The sequence below is a fragment of the Amia ocellicauda genome, chromosome 15 (genome assembly GCF_036373705.1).
Source record: "Amia ocellicauda isolate fAmiCal2 chromosome 15, fAmiCal2.hap1, whole genome shotgun sequence".
NCBI lineage: Eukaryota > Metazoa > Chordata > Actinopteri > Amiiformes > Amiidae > Amia > Amia ocellicauda.
Genome location: NC_089864.1, coordinates 15072854 through 15096919, shown reverse-complemented (window position 1 = coordinate 15096919; position 24066 = coordinate 15072854). Strand labels below are relative to the sequence as shown.

Below are 24066 nucleotides of genomic sequence, written 5' to 3'. Positions count from 1 at the left end.
GCTGACAATTGAAGAAATTTAGATAAGCCAGCTTTAGCACCCAGTGGTCCAAGAGCACTAACTATAAATTCACATTGTAGAAAGCTATGATAAAGCAAGTCATTATGACAACAAAACATCAGAGGAAAATAACTCCCTTTTTTAGCAATAGATTAAATTCTTACTTTCAATGCAGGGCACCAGTCTCAGATCAGATGTCAGTGGAAACTGAAGCCCATCACTATGTTTGACATTAGGCCAGGCTGCTAGGGAATGCATTTATTTTGTAATATTTTTAGCTTCTGAAGTCCAAACTCCAAAAATTGTGATTTGTTTAATTTAATCAAGCATCTTTTTGCCAAGCAAATATGGTACTCTCAAATACAATCATCTGCTGACATCAGCTGCAAACATTAGAGTGAAGATACAGTGGTCTGACTGAATGGATGTTGCCTTAGTCAAGATAGCAGCACTAAAAAAACATTTTTACAACAAAAGTGACAAGACAACTCTGACCGTGTGTGAAAATGAGGTCCAGAGGAGTTGGTAATACATGCATCATTTACCCGAGAGAGTGAATTAATATAGCAATCATCTAATTTATAAGCTTGGGCTATAGATATTTATCATGATTCATTTCAAGTACAGCTTGTCTATCCTGTACAAGTCCGTTAGAAGGGCAGAGTCTGGATTCAAAAATAAAGATGTTGTCCTTCACTGACACCAATATAGGTTACACAAATGCTGTTACAAAACCTCAGATTCATCTTAGAAGCACCTGCATGGAGGATGCATTATTTTTACTTTTTGAGTGCAGTTGGATGAATTTAAACAGTCAATATTTTAGACCATGTCTACTGGTTCACAGCATTGGTCTCTTCCAGCTACAGAAGCAGAGCTGCTGGGGTTATTGTCTTTGAGACCAGGTTCAACAGCAGTCTTCTTTCACTTGCCATATAACTTTGCCAAGTTTGCGAAGAGGTTGCTGGGGAATAATTGAAATCAGCTTGCTATATAAAAAGCTTGACTTTTGCTTCAGGCTGTGCAATTAATGAACAAACATCTAGAAGTCTCACACTTACGTCTTTTTCCGATCGATGTGGAAACATCGACGGCTGGCTGTAGTACATGCTTTCATCAGGGTAGTCACTTTCGACTCCCTCTACAAACTTCTTTCTTGTAGCACTAAACATGCTGTTTGTCACCTGCAAGAAGAAAAAGGGAGAGAAGTTTTAATCTACTGATAGAAATGACAGAAAAATAAAAAATAAATAAAAATACAAAAACATTCACATTGGCACACATCTGCTCCACAGCAGCCACTGGGAAACCAGATCCCTGTGATCACATTAAACACGGCTGCTGTCTGCTCTGGACCTCCCTTCAAAGAGGCACCACAAAGAAGGATTAATATGACAGGCACATAAGTGTGGTTGCAAACATTACTTACATTACATTTCCAAATTCTAAAACTGTTCATGTTTAAATGCTTCCAGGCCACTTATTTACCATTAAAGAGAGCAAACTGCAAAGGTTTTATCTTAATTTTTCTTAAGTAGATATACTCACTGAACAATGATGACAGATGTGTGCACAGGATGTGAACCTGCAGTACTGAATTTCCTATTTCCCTGCTACTCAATTGTTAATTCTTCAATAAAAGCTATACATTTTCTAATTTGCTGATTGCCAGGCCATAGGTTTGTTTCACATAATTATTTGATATAAAGAGACTGCTTTCTCCCTGGCACAGAATGACACTTATGTATGAAGAGAGACCCTTGATGCGGGGGCAATAAACCTGACAAGCAAAACAATCACGAGAATAATCTTAAATTCGAGTGACCAAAAGCTGTGTAACAATACTCTATAGTGTTGCTCTGGTTGCTTTGATTCTTTTAAATGTTGCAAAGTGTGGTAATTGACTAACACACACTGAACCACCCCCATACCCAAGCCTAACTGATAAAAACAATATTTGAAATCAAAATGCAGATTCCTACATAGACAGTTCCATTCTTATTCTTACTAATAACAAGAAGAAATGACAGGGATATGTACATTCTTTCAAAATACATCTAAAAACCAGAAGCCCAAGATCCACAGTTCAAACTGTTTGTACTTGTGTATAACACAGGCCTAAATAACGATAACTAATACCAGTCCAAGACTAAGAAAATATACAACATCTCCAAACCATCAGACAGGCTTAGGCCTGAAGGGGCACAGATAAGACATTGATGACAGAAGTAAAATATGCCACTTTATACAACTTGTGTTTTTGCAATCCTATATAAAGTCAAATCTATGCTAGAGTTTCTTCATTTTAAACAATGCAAAAGAGTAGTCACTGTGATAGGCAGTAAATTGCCTCTTCTTGGGAATTGCCTTCAAAAGTAACATATTAAAATGGAGGCAGTAATTAAGATACAGTTATAGAAGAACGAGAGAGAGATAGGCAAAACAAGCCAGAGACATTCATAGAAACGCACCTTATTCAGAGAAATCTAATTTCTTTGAAGGAGGAAGATACTAGGGCTATATTCTGAACGCACAGAACACTTTTCATTGTGAAGTCAGTCTTTCTACAATGCACCAAAATTATTCAGCTATTCTCACTACTTCCTTCCATGAAAGTCACAGTGGATTTGTAGTATTTCCAAAGGAACGTGATCTTTGTTCATTAGCAGTCCTTCAAAATCTTTTTTTCTGCTTTTCAGGTTTTATGGGAGTTCAGTTACGAACAGAAACAAACCATTTCACTAAGTAACATCTGAGTCTGTTTCGTATTAATTGGGCTGATCCAGCACTTAAGGAAAGTTGAAGTGACAACCATTCACCACCAAATTCACATACTGCTGGATTTTGCTGCTATGTTAGAATACTTTCACACTTTGCTTAATAAACAAGTAAGCTTATTTTGTGTGTAATACATTATAGTTTTGTGAGATACTGGCTCTTGACATGAGTCGTCAGGAAAAGCCTCCACCCAGAGCACAAGAGGAGTCCTACAAACAGGACGTGTCTTTTCTATGCCTCACACACTTTCCACATAACAAAAATTGTACTTTCAGTTTAATTTCAGTGTTTTATTTTTTTTAAGTAAATCGTACACCATTTAAAAGAGGACAAAAAACAAAATGGAAAAAAAAAAAGAATACTGCCCTCATTCAAAGCCAGTGCCCTCCACAGCTACTGTAGCTTGGCTTTTTTTGTTCCATCAATGTAAATGGCCCGACCATGTTTTCATCTATGGTTCTCCAAGGTTAAGTGTAGGAGTGCATTGGTGTGGGTTGTAGAACAACTGGAAATTTCAAATTGTATAGAATTGGGCATTAAATAACACTGCTGCTTTTTATTCCCACCTTACAGAGAAAAAGTTGTGCTAATGGAATGTGGTTACATTTTTAGTCTGAAAATAAATTTCTTGCAGTTCTTAACCAATACACATTGTATAAAAGCTCTGGGAATCAAAGGTCAGTGAGTACACATTGAGGAAGTGGGTCCAAAGGGAAGTAGGGAGGCATAATAAATTAAATTAGGCACTGACAAAACAATAACAAGCAAGCAAACACATTATGATGCTGTGTAATGATTCCAATATTTTTTGAGAAGCAAAGAAAGATTGATCTCAACTTCATTTCATACACTGAGTGTGGGATTTCACAATATGTTGTGCATAATTCACAGGTGAAAGTTCAGCTGTAAACTGATGTACGCCTAAGGAAGAAACTTAAAAAACATGTACTGCACACTGAACATCTCAGACGAGAAGCATTAAGCATGCCTGGAAGAGCAGTTTCTCCATACAAATCATATTCCAGGATACCTCGCTGGGAACAAGCAGATCCAACAATTCTCAATTTTGATTTTGTAGGAAGCTCATGTCAGCTGGGCTGGATAGGTGCCACACAATGAAACCATACGCCAGGCACGACACTACTCAACTATTCACAAAAATCTGGCAGGAGACAACTCTTTGAAATATGAACAAGCATTAGGGTAAGGTTCCAGCCACTATCATCACAGTGTTTGGGGAGTTTTAAGATTAGCACAGAAGACGTGCGTTTAGGCTCTAGAGAATTGTTGTTGTTTTTTTAAAGGATTCCAGGACAATTAACATACTTAACAATTAACATTCAGCTTGTTGTGAAATCTAGGCCACTTGCTTGATATCTATGTAATCAAGTGCAGGCACTGGATAGGTTGACGTCAACCTCCTACACAATCAGGCCAAATCTGTCTTGTACGAATACATTCAGCTCTGCAGAAAACAATCTAATGTCGATGCCATAGACCTCTCACTGTTACTGGTAGAATATGCACCACACACATGCCTTTCCTTCTTGCTTGTTTTTTTTTCAAGTGGGTATTTAATCTATTAAAAAAAATAAAGTACTAGAAAGAATGAGTCTGTAAACACTGACTTTAATGGGGGGAATAAAAAAGCAGCAAAATCCTGACGCGAGAATGAAATGAAATATACCCTGCACGAAGAAACTACCAGAATGGTCAACGCCAACTGATTAATGTTCTCTTGATTCCCTTTTAACTGTTAGAAATATGACATGGGAAACAAGTCCCTACCAAAGCAAAGGGCTTTAGACAGATGGGGCAGTGTAAATCTCCAAATTGCAAAAGCATTGCGTTATACGTTTAAGGAGGTGTAACTTGATCTACAGTAAAGACGAGAATGTTTGGTAATGAAAAATCTGTCAAATATACTCTACAGCTGTGAAATATCCATTTGTAAGCATTTAAAACTGGGTAGGATCATTAAAAAACATAAAATGTATAGAGGGGAAGAGAAATACTTTTTCACAGCCACAGTTATGCTGTATGTAAACCAACGTACTGTGGAAAGTCTGCGTATCTAACAGTTTTACAGAAAACTAATTACTGTAGAAGGCAATGAAAACTATATTTTTGGTTTGTTTTCTCAAATCGACACCAATGGAGGCAGTGGTAAGGACAGCTGCTGTGTGGGCTGCAATTTTCCAGAGAAGGCCTGTGCTTTAAAATCATGGGCCACACACATGGCTAAATGTAACAGAGCAGCCCACTGAAGGGCCACTAACTTCCGCAACAAAGGGAAATTGATGCCCATCCATCACGTTCCCTTCCTGGGATTTAAAGGCCAGATCACTCCACAAAACACTCATATTGCTTTTGAATGGAATCAACAAAGAGTAACATATTTACTATAATGGTAGCAGACATTTATACAACAATAAAAAAGCATTGCTTGATTTACTCCCATAAACACCTGCATTTATTTAATACATGGAGCCTTGAACAAGAAAGCTTCATATACCTATGACCAATAAGATGTGATCTCAAAAGAAAGAATAATTAGGCTACACACTAGCATGTGCTGTTCGTTCTAGGAAAGCAGTTACCATAGTTCAAAAGTATCACATTTCTGGGGGCAGGGGCTATCATCACTGGCTGCATATGGGGAAGGTCCTTTTCGGCCCCATGTTCACAGCACACTTTTCCAAAGAGATATTAAACTTGAAAACAAACCAAGCAACATTGTGAGTGTCTCAGAGATAACAGTTGGCCAATATAAAATGAGGGCTACACCACATATAAAGCAGCGGTAAGCTGGGGCTAAAGAAAAATAGAAAGAGATTGTTGGCTCATAGATCTTGGTCTTCATATCCAATTGAAGGAAGTTTAAAAAGCTAAAATGTTAGTATAAAACAAATACCAAAACAAACCGCTTCTTTACATTTTATGTTTCTTAAGCATTATGCGCAGTTACTACCAATCATGTGGACCCCCATGGCCCAAAATGCAATGACCCTGAATAGGACAACCTGAAAACATACTGCTTCAGTGTGGCCTGCAGAAAACATCTGAATATCCATCTGAACAGAGAAGTGGCGCCAGCGGTAAATGCGGGTAAACAAATGAAGACAGAATCTAGATGATCATCAAAACTGGGGGACATTGTGACCATTTCTGTGGTGAGCGCTTCTCATTTATAGGGGCAAAGCACTTTGGGAATCTATCCCAGAGCGCTCACATTTCATCTGAATCAATAAGCGCTCTGCCTGGCAGAAGGGAATCCAGGTCAAAGAGAAACACAGCAGTAGTTAATGCACTGATTTTACACACAACCCTTTCAAAATCCACCACCACTTTGAGTTTTTCTAATTCAGTATGCCGGTTTGTTTTCTTCAGCCAAACAATGATGTTTTCCATTAGTATTTAATCTGGGAATCCAAATATCTGTTCTGATGTTATTTAGTTTGATCCACTAAATGCAATGCTGGTAGTTTTAATTGCACTATACCTGGAAAAAACTTTTGTTGTCGACTAAACTGATGGGGTGGGCAGTGGGGGAACGGAGACAAAATATTTATAATGTGCCAATATCAATAATAATAATAATGTGGTAGTGACCCTTCAGTGTGTTTGAATTATTTTGTCCCCCATCTGGCCTCATCTAGGAATGAGTTTTACAACACAAGGCTTCTATGTTCCAGAAACAAAGCTTTTGGAGATACTATACTAAAACAGCCAGCTACGAAAAAAGAAAAAGCTGGGCTCAAAGCTTATTGCTTTTATTTTACTATAAAGCATCTTAGGTTTTCATAATATTGCTTTACAGGGCTTTGAACTGGCAGTTCCATGGAAGACATTCTATAAATGACTGACTAATTGCTTTATAAACAAAGAAGACAGACAATAAGCAAAAATATCTCAGTATCTATCCCACTGCAGAATTTAATAATTAAACAATTTTTGCATCGTTTGCATAGACAGATAGTCACCTGAATTTGCGCAATATTCTTTGGGAGTTTACTCATGCTTTGTGGAATTATTAATATAATGTTATGCAATGTCAATGATTACCTTCAAACTAGTGTTTATACATTTTCAACTCCAAAAACCCGGGCCTGGAATTTTCACCTCGTTTTGGAAACACTACTTCAAACTGAGCAAGGCCAGTCTTTACTATTTTATTATTCTGACATCAAACAAATCAAACACGAGCAAGTCAATATAGCCTAATGACTCACACTGTACAATACAGCTTTAATTAATCTTTTAAGGGCAAAAATCACAGAGCCCTTTGTCGTGATCTGGTTAAGCTTGCAAGGATCAAACTAATACATATTTTAAACAAATAGTATATTTTAAAAATAGTATATTTTAAAAAGTATATTTTACAAAAAAGGATCCACAGTTTAAGCCACAATATTCAACATGAACTATCATATTTAACTATAGGGTAACACACTTTGAATAAATATATCATCTGGCCTCTTCAAAATTATTTCTTTAACAGTAAAATATCGGTTTTATTTGTCCAAATAATTGCCTATTCCAGCACCCTGAAGCAAAGATGGAGAAAAGAGTGTTCAGAGACAAAGTGTTATATTATTATATTATATTAATCAACATTAGTCAGAGCTATAAACTGTTGTTTCCAGATGCTGTTAAATCTAGTGCTATACCTAAAGTACACAGCTAAATGAAAAGCAGTGATGTTGGGAGGAAATAAATAAGTTGACAAAGACACTGTGTTCTCATCATCTTTCAACTACATGTTCAATTATAGGTTTCATATTCTGCACTCATTTACCTTAGTAGATCACATCTTTAAAAGAAATGTAGGTTGACTTTCAATATCTCTATGCAAACTTCATTAACATGGTACTTCAACATGAAACTAAGCATCTGTATTTTAAAAACTGAAACCCTATGCCATACCACTGCTAAAGTAAATAATGTAATTATGTGGGAAATGGTGTGAAAAGGGAGAGAGACTGGTAACTGAATGACATATTTACTGTTAGTGTTTGAGGTAGTTTGTTAGTAATAAGATCCTGTCACAGATCTGAAATGTGCATCTAATTAGGATCAAAACCATGCATACACACACAAACACACACAACCAGTCTTTTTATCTTATAGTGTGAACATAAGTGCCAAGACGTGGTCTGCATTGCTGGATGACAAAAATAAGTCACTAATATTAGTCAGTAATCTCGAGTCTCTTTGATACGTCTCCTCTTGACTGAATAAAACAAGGGCAGTTCAGCAAATAAGCTGGTTTCTATCAGGATTTTTTTTTTTTTTTTAAAGCCATGCCTCATTTGTTGTCAGTTATACACAATCTGACACCAGATTAAAACACAAGAGGAGTCCTTCTACAGTCACTTTAAGATGTAGGCCTATTGCATTCCTACTGCATCAATGAGATTTCATATGTTGATTGTAATGTATAAAATAAACCTGGAAAATATATATTAATAGATTAAATCATAATAATAAAAAAAAACTTGGATTCTTTCCAGGCAGACTAAACAACAAGGCCAAGTTTCTCATATTTTGCCAATGTATAACCAAGAAATACAATTAAATGTAAAGGACAATCTCCGCCCAGTCAGGTACTTCTACAGTATGCGAGCAGAGAGTCTGGCAACAGTGAAGCCTCTGTAATTCAGAAGAGAAAATACATTACAGTACTTTAGTCCATTTTAGTCCATAAAAAATTGAAACTAGAACAGATTAGAATCGGAATAATCAGTACATGAGAGCTGCCATTTAAAAAGCTATTTGTTTCGTCGCAGCTCTCATTTAAAAATGGACTGACTTTTGTTATAGATTTTGTAGGTTCAGGGAGAGCAAGCAATTTAATGAGTACATTTCTGATATTGGTGGTGAGAAACACAGAATCTACCCCCTTCTTCTCCACCTTTTCAGGGAAAAGAATGGTGCCTGGCATTTTTCCATTGTCTCTTTCTCTAACAATTTAAGTATACAGGAATCTAAAGATTAGCCACAATATTAATATCCAGTCACTCATTTCAGAGGCATATAGCATATCACCATATTTATACGTCATATATCCACTTGCATAAACATACATGTGCAGAATAAGTGTTGGCAAATGATGCATTCCCCACTGTGTTGAGGGCCTGGGTTCAGTGGAAATGGCACAGCAGGGCAGACTACTGAGAGGCCTTCTATAGTGAGGGACACATTTAACACCAAGAAGAGGTTACACAATGCCCCCCACTGACTAGCTGAGCTACAGCACACAGCGCAATATTTCCCTTTCAGCCGACTATAACCTCCACAGACGCAAACATACAGGGAAGGAATGTTAGCGTGGAGGTGTGAGAGTTCTATATTCTATAGGATGTCTGCCCATAATGAACAGAACACATCTCCACCTGACAACAAGCCACTTCCACAATCAGCTGGATTGACAATTAACAGCACAGCTGTGCAGGCTGGATGGGGTAATTGAACACATTTGTATTGAGCAATTCCTTTGGGAACATATAGTCCGACATCCTTTCACAACTTCACCACACTATATAACGGCAGAATGATGTCACAATTGTAAGTGCAGAGAGCTGCACAAATTAAAAGGTTGAACATCAGGATCAGTGGATATGTATGAACCTCACATAACACAAGCAAATGGATGAAAGCTTCATCCCTCAGTTAAAACCTCCCTTGCTTCCCATGTTTATCCAATGCTGGAGCCATATTATGCATCAGAATTCAGAACTGGTCCCAGGAGAAAGAGTGGCAGACTTTTGTAAATCTGTTAAAGTAGGTTTTACAAATCAGATGTGCTCTGAACAGGACAGAACACACTGCGCTTCCCCAAAGGCCTCCCTGTCCCTGATAATCTAACCCCAGCTCTGTGGCCATTCAAAGATGGGATGTGCCCATGTGCCGGGCAGCACTCTCCATACAGAGAGCGCAGGCGACCCGCAAAACTGTTAGCTGTGGCCCAGATCACCAGCTCAACGGAACTGAAACAGAAACCATACTTCTGCCGCAATTGTGAGGATTTTAAGCTTAGTGGATGGGATCAAAGGCTGACAGCAGTGTGGTGACCCAGATCTGCGACTCCAGGAGCTCATCCCAGCGGCTGCAGGCGGAGAGGGAGAGAAAGAGGAGAGAGATAGAGAAAGAGGAGGGAGAGGGAGAGGAAGAGGGTGAGTGATAGAAAGCAAGGGAGAATCTGCTGCTCATGGGGGAGGGGTGGAAAAGTGTAACTGAATAAAGCATAATAAGGGGGTGAGACCCAGAGGGCTGATAACCAGAAATAATAAATAAAAAAAAAGCAACCCTAATCCTCACCCACAGACCTGAACACGGTAAATGGCCTAATCGATTTCAATTTAGGGAATTCTTTATTATTACACCATGCGTTTAAATGCCCAGGCAGTCCAAAACCAAATTAAAATGACACCATTCTTTACTGGAATGTAATGGATAGCCAAATGTCAAAATACATCTGCAACAATCTCTAGATCTCTGTTCCTTTAAGGTTACAGCTTGAGAAATTAAATGACATGTCTGTTTAAAAATATATAGTTTCACTCAGCTACAGAAGAGGTTGTCCCTGATGTACTGGAGATTTTCATTGTCTAAAACAAAAGAAGCATAAATATGCAGGAGCTTGACATTGAAGACAATGACTGGCTCTGGATGACTTGTTTGGTTGCAGATCCAAGACAGCATGAAAAGGCTGTAGGCGGGACCCAGAGCGAAAAGATGCGTGTACACAAATATTAACAGATATCAATTAGCCATATGCACAGTAGTTTTCCATGAGAAGATGTTGGACAATAACAACACAGAGACAACATAGTCCATCTGTCCCGCTGAATGATGCAAATAACCCAGTCGGCCTGGTTCTTTACAGGAATGATTTACGATCTTTTTGTATGCATTACTAAGTCTGGAACCTAAGGTAAGTTTTAACAAGAGCAGTTTGGAGAGAAACTCAGCAGAGAATTCGTATGAATGACAGCACCTATTGTTAGACAGCTGATCGTTCCAAACACCCTCACAGAGCCAGAGATGCAGGGGAAAATTTTAATCCTTCACTGTCATTATACACCAGCTGAGGAAAGGGATAAACTCATTTGAAATACAAGGAAATAAAATGCTTAACCTTAAACCGAGTACACTGTTATTCACAAAACACAGCTCAGCAACAGGGGGCCTACCAAGCAATTTATGACCAGACCACTTCCATTAATAAGATCATGCAAATCTTAGGACTGCTCACTTAATTAAGAGATCAAATAGGTACAATATAAAACAACAGAGTACAGCCTGAAGCGGTGGGTCAGGCCAGCTCGCATTTGAGATCCTACAACCCTGGATTCAGCGTTTTGGGAATCAATCCATCACAGATCCTGCACTGGCAGGCACTGAGTGTTTGTGCACCGAACACTGCTAATCTGACCCGTCTCAGAGGAAGGAGTACGAGTTTTGGATCCTTGGCATCTCATTAAAAGGATGACAGCCAAACAGTGTTTGTGACATTACCCATTATTCAGTGAGTACTGAAGTGTTAAAACCGCACAGATTCGAGCCATATTCCAACAGGCTTAGAGACAAAAAGGCTTAAAGGTTTAACTGCATTTTAACCTAACTCTAGTGAAGCCAAAAAATGTACATCATCTTTCAGGTGCGCCTCACAGAGATGGGAGCAATACCCCAAGTTATAAAGGACATATCTAACCATAACCATATCAACAAACATAAGAAGCTTGTGAATTTCAAAAAATTCCAGCATCATCCATTAGGCTACAAACAGTTGAAAAGCTTACAGAGAGAAGCCCTGACCTCATACATATAAAAAAAATAATCATAACCCTAAAAATCCCCTGGTAGACTCAAAGGGTTTATCTGTAATTGCTACACCTACTGCCTCAGGCCTCCTCTCCATCTGTGTCGCTGCTGGTCTTCATTGAGCACAGCTCTTTCAGGTTCACACAACTAACACACAAAGCCAGCCTTCAATTGGAGCATGAAGGAAAAAAAAAGAGCCCCCACCCCTCACAAGCTGCTACCTTCAACCCTCTGATGAGACGAGTGCCACAGCCTCTTTTAGTTCAATGGTTCTTGATCAGAGATGGAGGTTATGCTATCAAAGCTACACCATTACATGCTTGTTTTCCTGCTTCGTGTGTAATTGTTGAGAGCTGGTTTTATGACACACAAAAACCCACAGGTAGCGAAGCTGAGCTCATTTCCATCATGATCTAAACAATTTCAGCAGAGGTCTCCAGAAGTGAGTTAATCAACCCTGGCTCTTAGTGTCCTATGAGATCCTTTCAGGTCTTGCTTTGACTAAAGGGATTTTTTCTTTTTCTAAGCAATATTTGACTTGCCTTTGTAGAACTGGACCTGTACCAGTTTCCCCACAGTTGCATCACATCCTCCTCTTGCCTGCCTGGATGAAGTGCTTTCCACATTCCTGCAATCTGGATCTGCTCCATTAACTCTGGCACATACTTGCAAGCTCTTGCACCAAGTTGTAATACGCATAGGGCTGAGATACTGCGTGCGATAAGAAAACAGATCGCTTCTCCCCTGCCTCACAATAATCACCATTTAGACGCATTATTCTCTACACCTCTGCCTGCTCATAAAACCAAGAGATTCAATCTCAAATATTAAATGTGCTGTAAATGCTCTTTAAAGCCTTACTATCTCAACTGGGCAATTCTCAAGACACTATAAAACAGCAATAATTGCACAGTAAACTATGCAGTTGTTTATCCGCTCTTTAGAAAAAAGGTTTAGCTACTGGCATCTTAAAGAGCTTTAGAGGGGGAAAAAAAAGAATAAGTTTGACATGTCTTAACTTAATTTGATATGTTAGGAGGTTTTGGATATTTTTTGTGCTTCTCTTCGAGCTCCTGTGAAATTATAATGTTACTCAAAAGTCCAAAACAGTGGCAGTAGATACTGGAAATAAAGGCGTTTACAGTACCAATAGGAGTCCTCATACCTCCCTCTCAATTCACTGCTAAATTCTTATCTGCAATGTCCCTCCTCAGTGTTCCTGTTCATCAGGCAGACAAAGTATCAATTGAGGGACCCTTAAACTCATTTTTCTGATGAGTCCCATTTAAACCCAGGTCTCTTGAACTGTATCATATATGTAAGCTATATATGAGTTCACAGCCTGGACAATTGTGAAAAGGCATGGAATATTTGAATGGCAAACAGCCTGCAGCAAGCTCTGTTTGTGTGCAATTGCCCGACAACCTGAAAAGCAGTGAGTAAGGTTAAAAAGTAACTACTTTAGAATAAACAAGAAACTAGCTCCACATTTTCTGGGGGGGTGACAGCAAGGTACAATAAGTGTTTGATAAGTATAGTGTGGCTATGCACAGTCCGACATTTCTCAGAGAAAGGTTATCTGTAAACTTTGTCGGGTAAGGTCAGCTCTTCCGGAGGTAATACGACAAATCTTTTCAACCACCTGAAAAGGAACATGCCAAGAGTGTTTCACTCAGGTCGGTACAACCCCACTCATCTGTATCTTACAAGGTCCCGAAACAAACAGTTATCACTGACCAACACATTAGAGCAGAATTTTTTGCAATTTATTTTATATAAAATTATCTATTGCCTGCTGCCACTTGAAGTTGAAACAATGTTTATTTTTCAGAATTTGAAAAGTGCACACCTTTGTGTTGTTTATATTTTATTACTGCAATTTCTGAGTACTTTAAGATCTTGTGTTATTTAATGTTCATCTATTGACTGCTGATTACAACTTTAATATTTAAAATAAAGTTAAACTCAGGCCATTTAATGACCATTTGGACAACTGATTCTTTACTTCAATGTTGTGTTTTACATAGATAAATCCATAGGCTTGTTCCAGTCTGGATATTCTCTATAGTACATCTCAAAATTGGGAAGATCGTGATTCAGATCGTGATTATGCGTTATAAGATCGTGATATGATTTTTTTGGGAAGATCGCACACCCCTACTTCAGGGATGTATCATTTTTTCCCCACAACTATTTATTTCTTTATTTATGAATGAGATAAAAACAACTGATAATTAGGCAAAATCAGTGAAAGACATCTGTCTGCAATGTTGCAGGCAGTCCAGACCATCTGTTCTACAGCACTTTCGCCATATTGTCAGTGATAGGCAATGCCCTCCCCTGATTTGCCTCGGAAGCACGGTTCATCCTTAGGCAGAGATTTTAGTGGTGCCACACGCGTCCAGAGCACTACCACACAGTGAGGGGTATACCTGCCCCCTCGATCCCACTGGCTTCAGCACGTGTACTTTCCTACTGGTAGAGGAGAGGGCACAGAATGACTATGTAAAGATACACAAGATGTGACGATCCCGATCAAAAAGCAGAATGACCACACTTAAGGGGGAATAACGAGATCATTGTATCGTACGACAAAGGTGAAGATGAAGTGAGATTAACTGTCCATCTTCGTGATACAGAAAGACAGTAAGAAACTGAAAGGACAGCCAATGAAACCATGAGGGCACAGGGCATCTCCAAGTAATGCTTACAATATCAGGAGTGACTATAGAAAATTTTAGAAAAACTATAGAAAAGAACTTGTTCTTGTGATGCCCCTTAACATGATCATTTATATCATCACCTTCCCTTTTAACATGAATTCTACACAGCAGAAGCTACACACCTTGTCTTATAGTGGGGGTAAGAATTGTGATGTCTCATTGGTCCAGACAGCAATGCACAAGAACTGACAGCAAATATGGGAAGGAAGTAGTTAAAAACTAGCAAGGTGATGGCAATGAAACAATGTTGCACTGACACAACATTTAATACAGAGAAGAGAGCAATCCAAAGTCTCTCATTTACATTTTTCTGGGTAATTCTCTTGCTCAATCTGAGGAGCCCCTTGCCAGAAGGAAAAGAAACCAAACAGTAAAAATCAAAGCAGCTTTATAGCGCAAACCCAGACATCACATGACGATGTCAGAATTATGTTTCTTTCAGGGGCAGGGTCAATAACAACACAATCAAAGAGAAAGCACCAAAAACACGCTACTGGTAATCAGGGCACTACTGTGCATTGTTACTTTTAAATATAAGCCTAGTGTAGTGATCTACACTAAATGAAAGCAATTCAGCAATTGGCTACTCTGCTCAAGAGGCTCAAATTCCCAAAGGTTTGCACGTACCGAGGAGACATTCCAGAGATGCACTTATGTAATTTAGCACTCATTAAAAGCTGCCTGATTCAGGAGAAGTCCATGGAGATTCATACCTAACAGTTGCAGAGATACCCTGACAGTAGGAAATGCCAAGTTAACCACTGTGCCAAGCAGAACACAAAAAAGGAGCCTCGTAACATCGATTTTGATGTGTAAGATTCCTATCTATATCCTTCCCAGCGCAGTTATGGTTGGAGTCCTCAGCAGCAAGGTGATGATTAGTCATATTTCACGCTTCATTATGCAAGCCAATCACCCGAGAGCGTAACTTTCTCAAACGGGAGCAGCACACTAGACAAAACTGTCAAAATCAACAGCAAAAGAGCTACAAAGGTGAAAAAGGGAATGAAATTAAAAAGCTGACGTGATTTTTTTTCTAGGGGAAGTAGTAAGTCTGAACAATTATGACAATATTTTGTGAAAGTATTCTACAGATTGATTTAGGAGGCCTTCAGAGGTGGGCGACTGGTTTCAGTGACAGGATTCACCCAGCATGCTTTTCAAGGTGGTACATCCACTGGTTCTGGTTGGTCATACATTACAGAGGAGTGCAGGTCTCAGCAGCTTTCCCAGCCAAGCATGGGCATGGATGACAGTTCCAACTCAGGGCAGACCGTTACTGAACCAGACAGGCTAAAGGAGGTGAATCAAGTGCTAGCAACATGCCTTTAGACCATAGGGAAGAATACATTTATGTATCAGTCCCAAACAGTTCACAAGACAATGGCAGGCTCCAGGCCTGAAACCAGACAGCATGTTCCACACCACCTTCTGGGACCACTAAGAGGCCTTTTTGCTCTTCCAGTCATCATTTTGAGATGGAGCTTTCAAAGCGACACAAACTGTAGCTTTCACTAAACTGACAACTCTGACAGTATGCAAGTATTAGAATACATTTCCATATAAAAAGTGCCTTGTAGACAATCCAGACAATTGCTTGTTGGTTGCATACAGCACAGCGAGAAGTGTGCAGTGATGACTAGAGTGAAGGAAAGAAATAGGTCTCTTTTTTGGTCATGTTTTTTTCTTAAGTTAAAATCAAATCAGACTATATTTAACTCAACAGATGACTTCAGTAGTGTAACAATCTGTAATGGGGTACAAACTGTCACCCCAAAATACATACAGCATATTAGAAAAATTAAGACAAACAGTTCAGATGGAGAAAAACAAACAAACAAAAAGCAAGCTGGGCTGAAAGCTAAGTTCCTGTTTTGTTTAGGACCTTGTTGCAGTTTAGTGAATCATACAGCCGCTTTATTAAGTAGCTTTTGTCCTGTGGTACGAGATCTGATATGCTCAAAAAAGACAAAAACCTACTTCTCAATAGGAGTAAGAAAATGTTTCTGTACAAGCTGGGTAGGAAACATAACTCAACCAGACACGGCATTACAGCAGAATCTTGTGTTCCTAACTTTGCCTCGTGTTCACACTTCTGTGATGTCATCCTTTGATCTTCCAGTGGATTATTTAATCAAATCCACAACACAAACCTTCAGTTTTTCTAATGAACCCATTGAATCATCTGAGAATGTGTAACTCGTCTGTCAAAACTTAAACCATAACTGCATTCCAGTGGGAATAATAAGCAGACATCAAACCACTAACATAGGATATTAGTAATGCGCATTCAATTTCAATGGATTTCATTAGCATACCGAGTGAGGAAGAACAGCGTCATGTAATTCTACCAAAGCTTAACATTTACCTTTCAAGTTCATCAATACAATATCACTTTGTTCAACACAATAAAGTATCACACATGGAAGGCCAGACCAAAGAGAACATGTAACAATTAGAAATCGGTTGCATCATCTAAATTAACTACTAGCTAGAGGGTCAATATATAATGGTTTTTATTAGAATAATCAAAAGTGTTAAAGCTCCAAATCCAGAGTCCTCAAATATAAGAGGGATCAAAACTGAGAATATGTATCATAATTAATCAGTTTCTTTCCATACTGAAAACTGAATTTCCAGTAACTGTTAGAGCTCAGGTCAAATGAATAGGGTAATAGTCTAATGCCAATAGTCTTTGGAACTCCGTTACAAAATTAACTTGCAAATGCCTGAATATGTGTCTTAAAAACTTGTTTAACCTGACATATTGAGCTGAAGTGATTGACTAACAGCGATTTTATTTTTCTTGTAAAATACTGTGGTAAGACGCAGAAGACAAAGATATGGTTAGATCCTAAGGTAAATAGTGTTTTCAAAATAAGCATAAATAGGGTGACACCAATACATACATTATTTTCGAACTTTGGTACCTCAAGATTCAATTATACCCATTGCGTTTACAACCTTCTGATTGATGCCCACATCTCTCAAGCGACGAGCTTCAAAGACGATCTAGCTGCCTTCCTTTACGATTATGCTTCCCCTTGTGACATTTTGAAGCCGGGATGTGCGAATCTTGCACAGATGAAAACCCGCACCAGGTGCAGAAATTACACCACAAAGCTGGCCTGTGAACAAGCTTTACTGCAAAACAGCACTTCTGAAAAACTGCATTGCACTCAGTACAGTTCCACTCCAACAGGTGAGGAAATCCTCAAATTATCCGACTCACTACAGAGATGAAGTCCGGTTTAGACAAAGCTGTGATTTACAGCCTTAACTCCCTACCCACCCACCGCCTCCATCTCATTCTTACCTTAGTGGCAGATGATCTGGGGCTCCGAGGGTTTAATGCCTTGATTTATTTATTGTCAGTATAAATACAGATGCTATAACAAAGCAATCGAAAAGCTATATCACCGGATATGGTGCATGGGTTAAGATGGGAACCCTTTTGAGCTTCAAGTAAAGCCAACACAATTAAAAGACAATGGCATAAAAGGACTGAAGGTTGGGGAAGGCAAGAAGAATAAAAATAAAAGAACGTACACATTATAGTACACACAACCTGGGCTGTGAAATATAGAAAGCCTGTGGTTGGGGAGCCTAACAGGGACAGGTCGGCAGTGATACGATCATTTACAGGTATGCTCTCTCAGTAGTGTGAACCATCACGTCATTCTCACTTGCCATTTCTGTCCTTCCCCTGGGCTCTTGCAATTTCAAGTGTCATTTCCTTGTGAAAGCTCCGTTCACATTTTGAAACAGACCCCCAGAGTGCACCTTATGAAATACAACATGAAAAATGTCTCAAATGCCATCACCCAGGCAACAGGATTCTCATTAAGAAATGTACATAATTCGGTCTATGGCACTGTTTACAATAACTTAATGGCTGTGGAAAATGAAGCTTTAACATTCAGGTTTTTTTTAGCTCTAAACTTTGCCGAGTGGTTTTATGATTAAAGAGATACCTTTTTTCAGACAGTCAAATCATAGCTAACCAAGTTCATTCAACATGCACTTTGAGTAGTGTTTCTAATAAAAGAATAATATTCCTCGTCAGTAGCCCTCTCTTAAGTTGATTCAAAAGAAATTAAATTCAGACTGTACTTGTAATAGAGCAGCTTATTATACTGAGCTGTTCTGCACTCCTGTAATTTTGCACTTTATATAACTTTTCTTCCTTACACTCCTGCTTACTTACACATCATTAGATTTCCTGTTGTTTACTGTGATTTCTCCTGCGTCCCCTCCCTTTAGCTCATACCTAGGACTTCACTTCATCATGTCCCCACTTGTTACCTCTTTCAACTAAGATGTATGCATTGTATTTTATATTAACTGTACTTCTACACTTTTGTAATTTTTAAATTGTACTTTATATTAATGGTTGATTTGAATATCATATTTAATTATAAATTAATGCACTTTTGTAATGCTTGTGTAAATTAAGTTGCCCTCGATAAAGGTGTCTATCAAGGAAGAAAAAAAAGTTGTAGGTATACATTTCATAAAATATAAAGTACCAGATTTTGTGTGTGTAAACATTATGTTTCCGATTCCATATCTTAATCTTTTCTCATTTGTGAAACTACTGAACTGCTGGAGAAAAAAAAAAAGCCTTAATGATGTTTGATCCTTAATTCAGCCATGAAATTAAAGACTGAAGGGCTTTTTGATGGGATTTTTGAATCTGATCTGTGACAAAACTTTGCCTGGGCCTTCCTCCTGTAAAATGTTTCCAAACACATTCATTTTTTTATGGCCAAGGGCCTGAAAATATTTTGCTTGAATTTGCTTTACAGTAGCTAAGGATTAGCTTATCTATCTTGTTAGTTTCATAACTTGTTAGTTTCCAACACACACAGCATGATTTGCTGCGCTAACAAGGTTGCTGATTTGAGACAGAATGGTCTCAAAGTCAGTTTCAGTTGCATTGAATGTGCTTTACAGCATCCTGAAATACGTGAACAAGTTTTTAAAAGCTAAAAAAAAAAAAAAAGCACAAAATTCAAACAAGAATTAAAAGAGAAGTCTTACAATGTTGCTATGGGTAAAAGAAAGCCAATCAGAACAGATATTTACAGCAAAACATCTATCCTAAAGATTTTATTAATGTATGCAATGTTCATTTTTGTAACCTGGTTGAAATGATTTCACTGGCCAAATGCGCCATGGGTACATGTTTAACTTCCAAGAACTACTGCCAAAGGTTTTCCTGGAATTCCCAAACAAATCTGGCCAGACTGGCTTTTATTGTACATTTCTGAAAGATGTTTATGCCGTACTTTGAAAATGAAATCCATAGCTTTTATCGTTTATTGAAGCATAACCTTTAACCTTGGACAAGCATTCCCTACTGAAACATGACTGGGATTAGTGACATTATTACTTATTAAATATATGTAAGCCATGCTATGTATAAGTTAATGATATCCACTGACAAGAGAGCCAGCTGCAGTTAATCTCTGGTAAGAACAAAAGGGCTTTGGCAAGACATTTAAATCAAACTCACAATGCTTGGCTTTTTACTGGTGGCATTAAAATGATAAATGTTACCTTCATTCAAACGCCAGTGCTGTATTGCATCATATTACTAGACTGTCTCACGGAGCTGCATGAAACAATTATTTGATCATTTGGATGGTATTTTCTGGGAGGGGTTAGAACTAACAGACTACGGTGATTCACTTTAAATTGATGAAAAGATGCAAAGAGTTTCTAGAGGTTAATCAGAAAACTGTAAAGACAAGAAAGAAACTCATTCACCTGGGAAAGGGAGGAAAAAAGTTATTCGCTTAATAATGATGTTTTCTTTAATGCAAGATGGTATTCTCTTGATGGTGTAAGTGGCATAACCTGAAAACTAATACTCAAGGACATAAATACATACCCTCTACTAGATTAATCATTTTTAACTCCTAATCAATTGAATTCCAATAACATGCAGAGTTTGTAGCTAATTTACAATCCTCCATTATGCACACAGATGAGGTGAAAATATGAATCACTGTCAAGAGGATACGTCCACGGGATGTTCTCCACTTAAGGTGTGTGCAGTGATTTTTGTTAATGACTGCTTTCAAAGCGGTGATGTGCGTATTTTTATATAAATCACTTTTTTTTTATCCAGAAAAAGATGGTGCTGTATCTAACAACTGCCCTTCCATTAATTTATCATGTATTTTTCTAGTTCTATTTTTCTAATTCTAGTAATCACACATTATTTTGAGACTGTTCTGAAGTATGAAAGCAGTTCATTTAAATCTCTGCACACACTCAAGTAATCCAAATTGTAAGAGCTGGGTTTAGGGTTATTGCAGGGTTATTATAGGGTTATCTCCTGTTGTCATTTTGAAATTGTCTCGTTTAATCTGCAGGTTGAAACTAAACAAATTGTTTCAGAAATGCCGTCTTATGTTTTTGTTCATGCTTGAACACCGGAGAAGAAATAAATTAGTTGTCTGCTTAATTGGTGATCAGGATGCTGCTGCAGAATATGCATATACGATTTAAGAAGTCGGCAGCAAAAAACAAAGCAAATGCTATTGGAAAACCCTCTTTACTTCCATAGCACTGCAACTGTGGTCAAATGCCAGCTGAAAAGTCTGCCTTGTGCATCCTGGATCAAAGCAGATGAAACCCAGAGCTGTAAAACAATCTGCTTCCCTGTGTGTGCCCTCTGAATTAGCAATGATGCCCTCCAGATGATCAGTGCCTTCACAAAAAGACTGTTGAGGTGCAGGACTAACCTATTTATGTAGTACATTATAATTTATGTTATTCATATTCAATTACAACATATTCTATTCTGGCAAGGCTAAAGATGTGTGATCGGGCTCAAGCAAAATGGCAATAGTATGTTATTTTGCCTTCCTTCTGTCATTCTTCCCTGTATATTTCCAATTTCAGACTGTAAATCGTGGTAAAAACATCACAATGCCAATGAGTGCATACTTGTCAACAAGAAAATGTATTCCAAAGACGCATGTTCAACATTTCCTCTACATTTCTTACAAATACTATAAATTGCCAAGTATTGGCTACTTTTTTCCCATTACTCATTTATTTCAGTAATGTTTTTGTGCTTTTCATTTAAAAGTGGTATCTTTTTGGGGATTCAGAATACCGTGTGAAACGTGAACAGCTCACAGTAGCAGAATCAAAAATAGTTGCCGGTCGTTTGTCAGCGCTCAGAAGCTCAGATACCTGCCCAGCCCTGCTCCACTAAAAAAAGGTGACATTTTAGATGTTGGCTAGCTACAACATGCAACTTTTCAGGATTTTACAGGAAAATTCTGTACTATGGGATAATTATGAATTAAATAGCAGCGTCACTGCCAAGGTTGATCAGCCTGAATTCAAAGCGTCTTTCATGGATCACAAAGTATACGATAAGAGTGCTGAGGGTGCGAATCTTCACAAGGTTTCGATGGCCTGCATTAGCAATAGAAGCACTCTGCAGGGCTGAAGTAGATCATGTTTTTTTTATATGAACTTTAGCACTGATGGTGAATAACATGCTGTGTAATTTTCTCAACAAAAAAAATTAAATTATATAATTTGTAAGGTCAAGGTGATAGGATATCATGAGATGAGGATATCCATTTATTTTCTTGGTTGTTTTTAATAGGACTAGGGTTTCTATTTTTGCATCACCTTTGACAATGTAACTGCCCTACCGACTTTCTTAAAACAGAAATGTGTTAAGAAATTGGTTACAGTTCATTTTAATCCACTGTTCACATACACACAGAACAATCCAAGGAAAACATCATTTTTATTATTTTAATCATTACTCTTTATTGAATACGTAAACTGAACTAGACAGTTTGCTGCCATGATCCCTATTTGTGTATTTATTTAAATCCAAATAATAATAAATCCTGCAATGTTGTTTTTTGCTCCCTCTCCAATCAAACACAACTAGAAAAGCAAATACAATTTAATAACATTGTAATGTATTTATTGCGAAGGTGGGCCACAGGCTTTTGATCAGGAAAGAGGATTGGGAAGATATTTTTTTGTCAATTTAATTTAAATTAACTAGGTAAATAAGATGAACAGAAATGCTACCCTATTTTGTAGGTTTATAAATAGAAAAATTGCATCCTATTTAAAGTATAATTAGCAGTGTTACATTCCTAAAACCTGAAAGTGAAAACCCTACACAGCACACTTTTATGTTTTTAAGACTTCTGGCTTAGTTAGTTGAGGTGCCTTTAAATATTACAATAAGAGCAGTCCAGGGAAAACACTACATGAAAAGGATTTATCAAATGTGTAATACTTATATGCATGCAAAAAACAGACCTGATAAATGTAGAAGTAGGTAGGAGCCTGGCCTTATTTATAATGCAAAGCCTGCTACTGGTGCTCAGGATTTGTAAAGCAAGGCTGATATAATTCACAGGCACAGAAGACAATTCCATTATTCTGATAGCCCTTTTAAACAAGTAACATGCATTTCTGTAACATAAATATAAATAAAAACACTTGCACGAAATGTGCCTTTTTTATTTTAAAAAACACTAACACTGCACTCACAACTTCACCATATAGTGAAGACCAACGTGTGAAAACCCCTTGAGAGTCATCATACACAGCCCATTGTTTCCGTGCAGTTTTCCCTAATGGCTGACGCAGAATGATTGACATTTATGGTCAGATTCAGAGCTCCAGTGCGGTAATGAACCGAATGGCTCCCTACTGTAAGGACCACTTGGCCGATCTTTCTCGTTTTGGTTAGCAGTAACGTGATAGATTATATAATCTAATCCACCCATTTCTTGAAGGATCCCAGTGATTCTTCAACAATATAACTGGACGGCTTGTGCCAGACTTCAGCAATGTATCAATGCATCTTCATGATGGTGGTTTGGTTTTTGTGGTTTATATATTGTTTTTTTTAACAAATGGTAAATATTTATATTACCATTAACGTTACTAATAATGTGACAGTTGTGCTGAAGATTTGTTCTCAATAAAGGAACTGCAGTGCTTTTTATTGGTTTCAAAACTATGGTCTTGCTTATGCATAGAATAAATGTCATCATCTAACATGTACTTAAACAAGATGTAGGCCTAGACCTATAATGGCATAAACACCTTTTTCTATAAAAAGGGTTTCAATGCAGATTATAATTAGTTTCATTTCCATCAATTACTCTTAAAATATGGCTTATGCAATCAAAGGTAAAGTTACAATGACGTGGCCAATGAATTATATAAGATTAGCACTATTAAAGATTCTAACCTTCATTCAGTAACATTCGGTGCAGCCATAGATTATTCCAAGAGGTTATACCTTAACAAAACAGAAAAAAGTGTCAACAAAAGGACTGTCATCTAGAACATCTGCTGCTTCTTGCAACAGTCCCCACTGAAGAGGCAAAACAAAGATGTAGTCACAAAGATGATTACAGGAGGAATGTTTCTCTTTAGCTTTGTAGAAGATGACAGATTTCAACCGGTTATGAGGCATGAATGCACTAGTACACAGACAACTAGTATGTGCTGGGACTGATTAGGAGTATTACATTAAAATTTGAAAAAGTGCATTACTGAAGAATCTTAAAAAGTGCATAAAAATAGTTAAAGCAATAGCATGCATCTTGCAAATCACTTAAATATATAACTATCGATAAATACAATTGATGTTAATGCCAAAAAATTATGTTCACATAATTATTAATTTGTGAACCCTAAAAGGCAAACTGCAGTTATGGCTGAATGT

General features: G+C 37.8%; 1 protein-coding gene across 3 annotated transcripts in view; it reads right to left on the bottom strand.

The window, feature by feature from the left end:
* Positions 1-24066, bottom strand: part of cnot2 (CCR4-NOT transcription complex, subunit 2) — a 53253-nt gene that overhangs the window by 25395 nt on the left and 3792 nt on the right. For 2 of the 3 annotated variants that reach the window (XM_066687213.1, XM_066687215.1), the window contains exon 2: positions 1062-1184. In XM_066687213.1, the coding sequence (XP_066543310.1) occupies positions 1062-1184 (123 nt within the window). Of the gene's footprint in view, positions 1-1061; positions 1185-23586; positions 23638-24066 lie in introns of all 3 variants that reach the window. The other variant, XM_066687214.1, reaches the window with a different exon arrangement.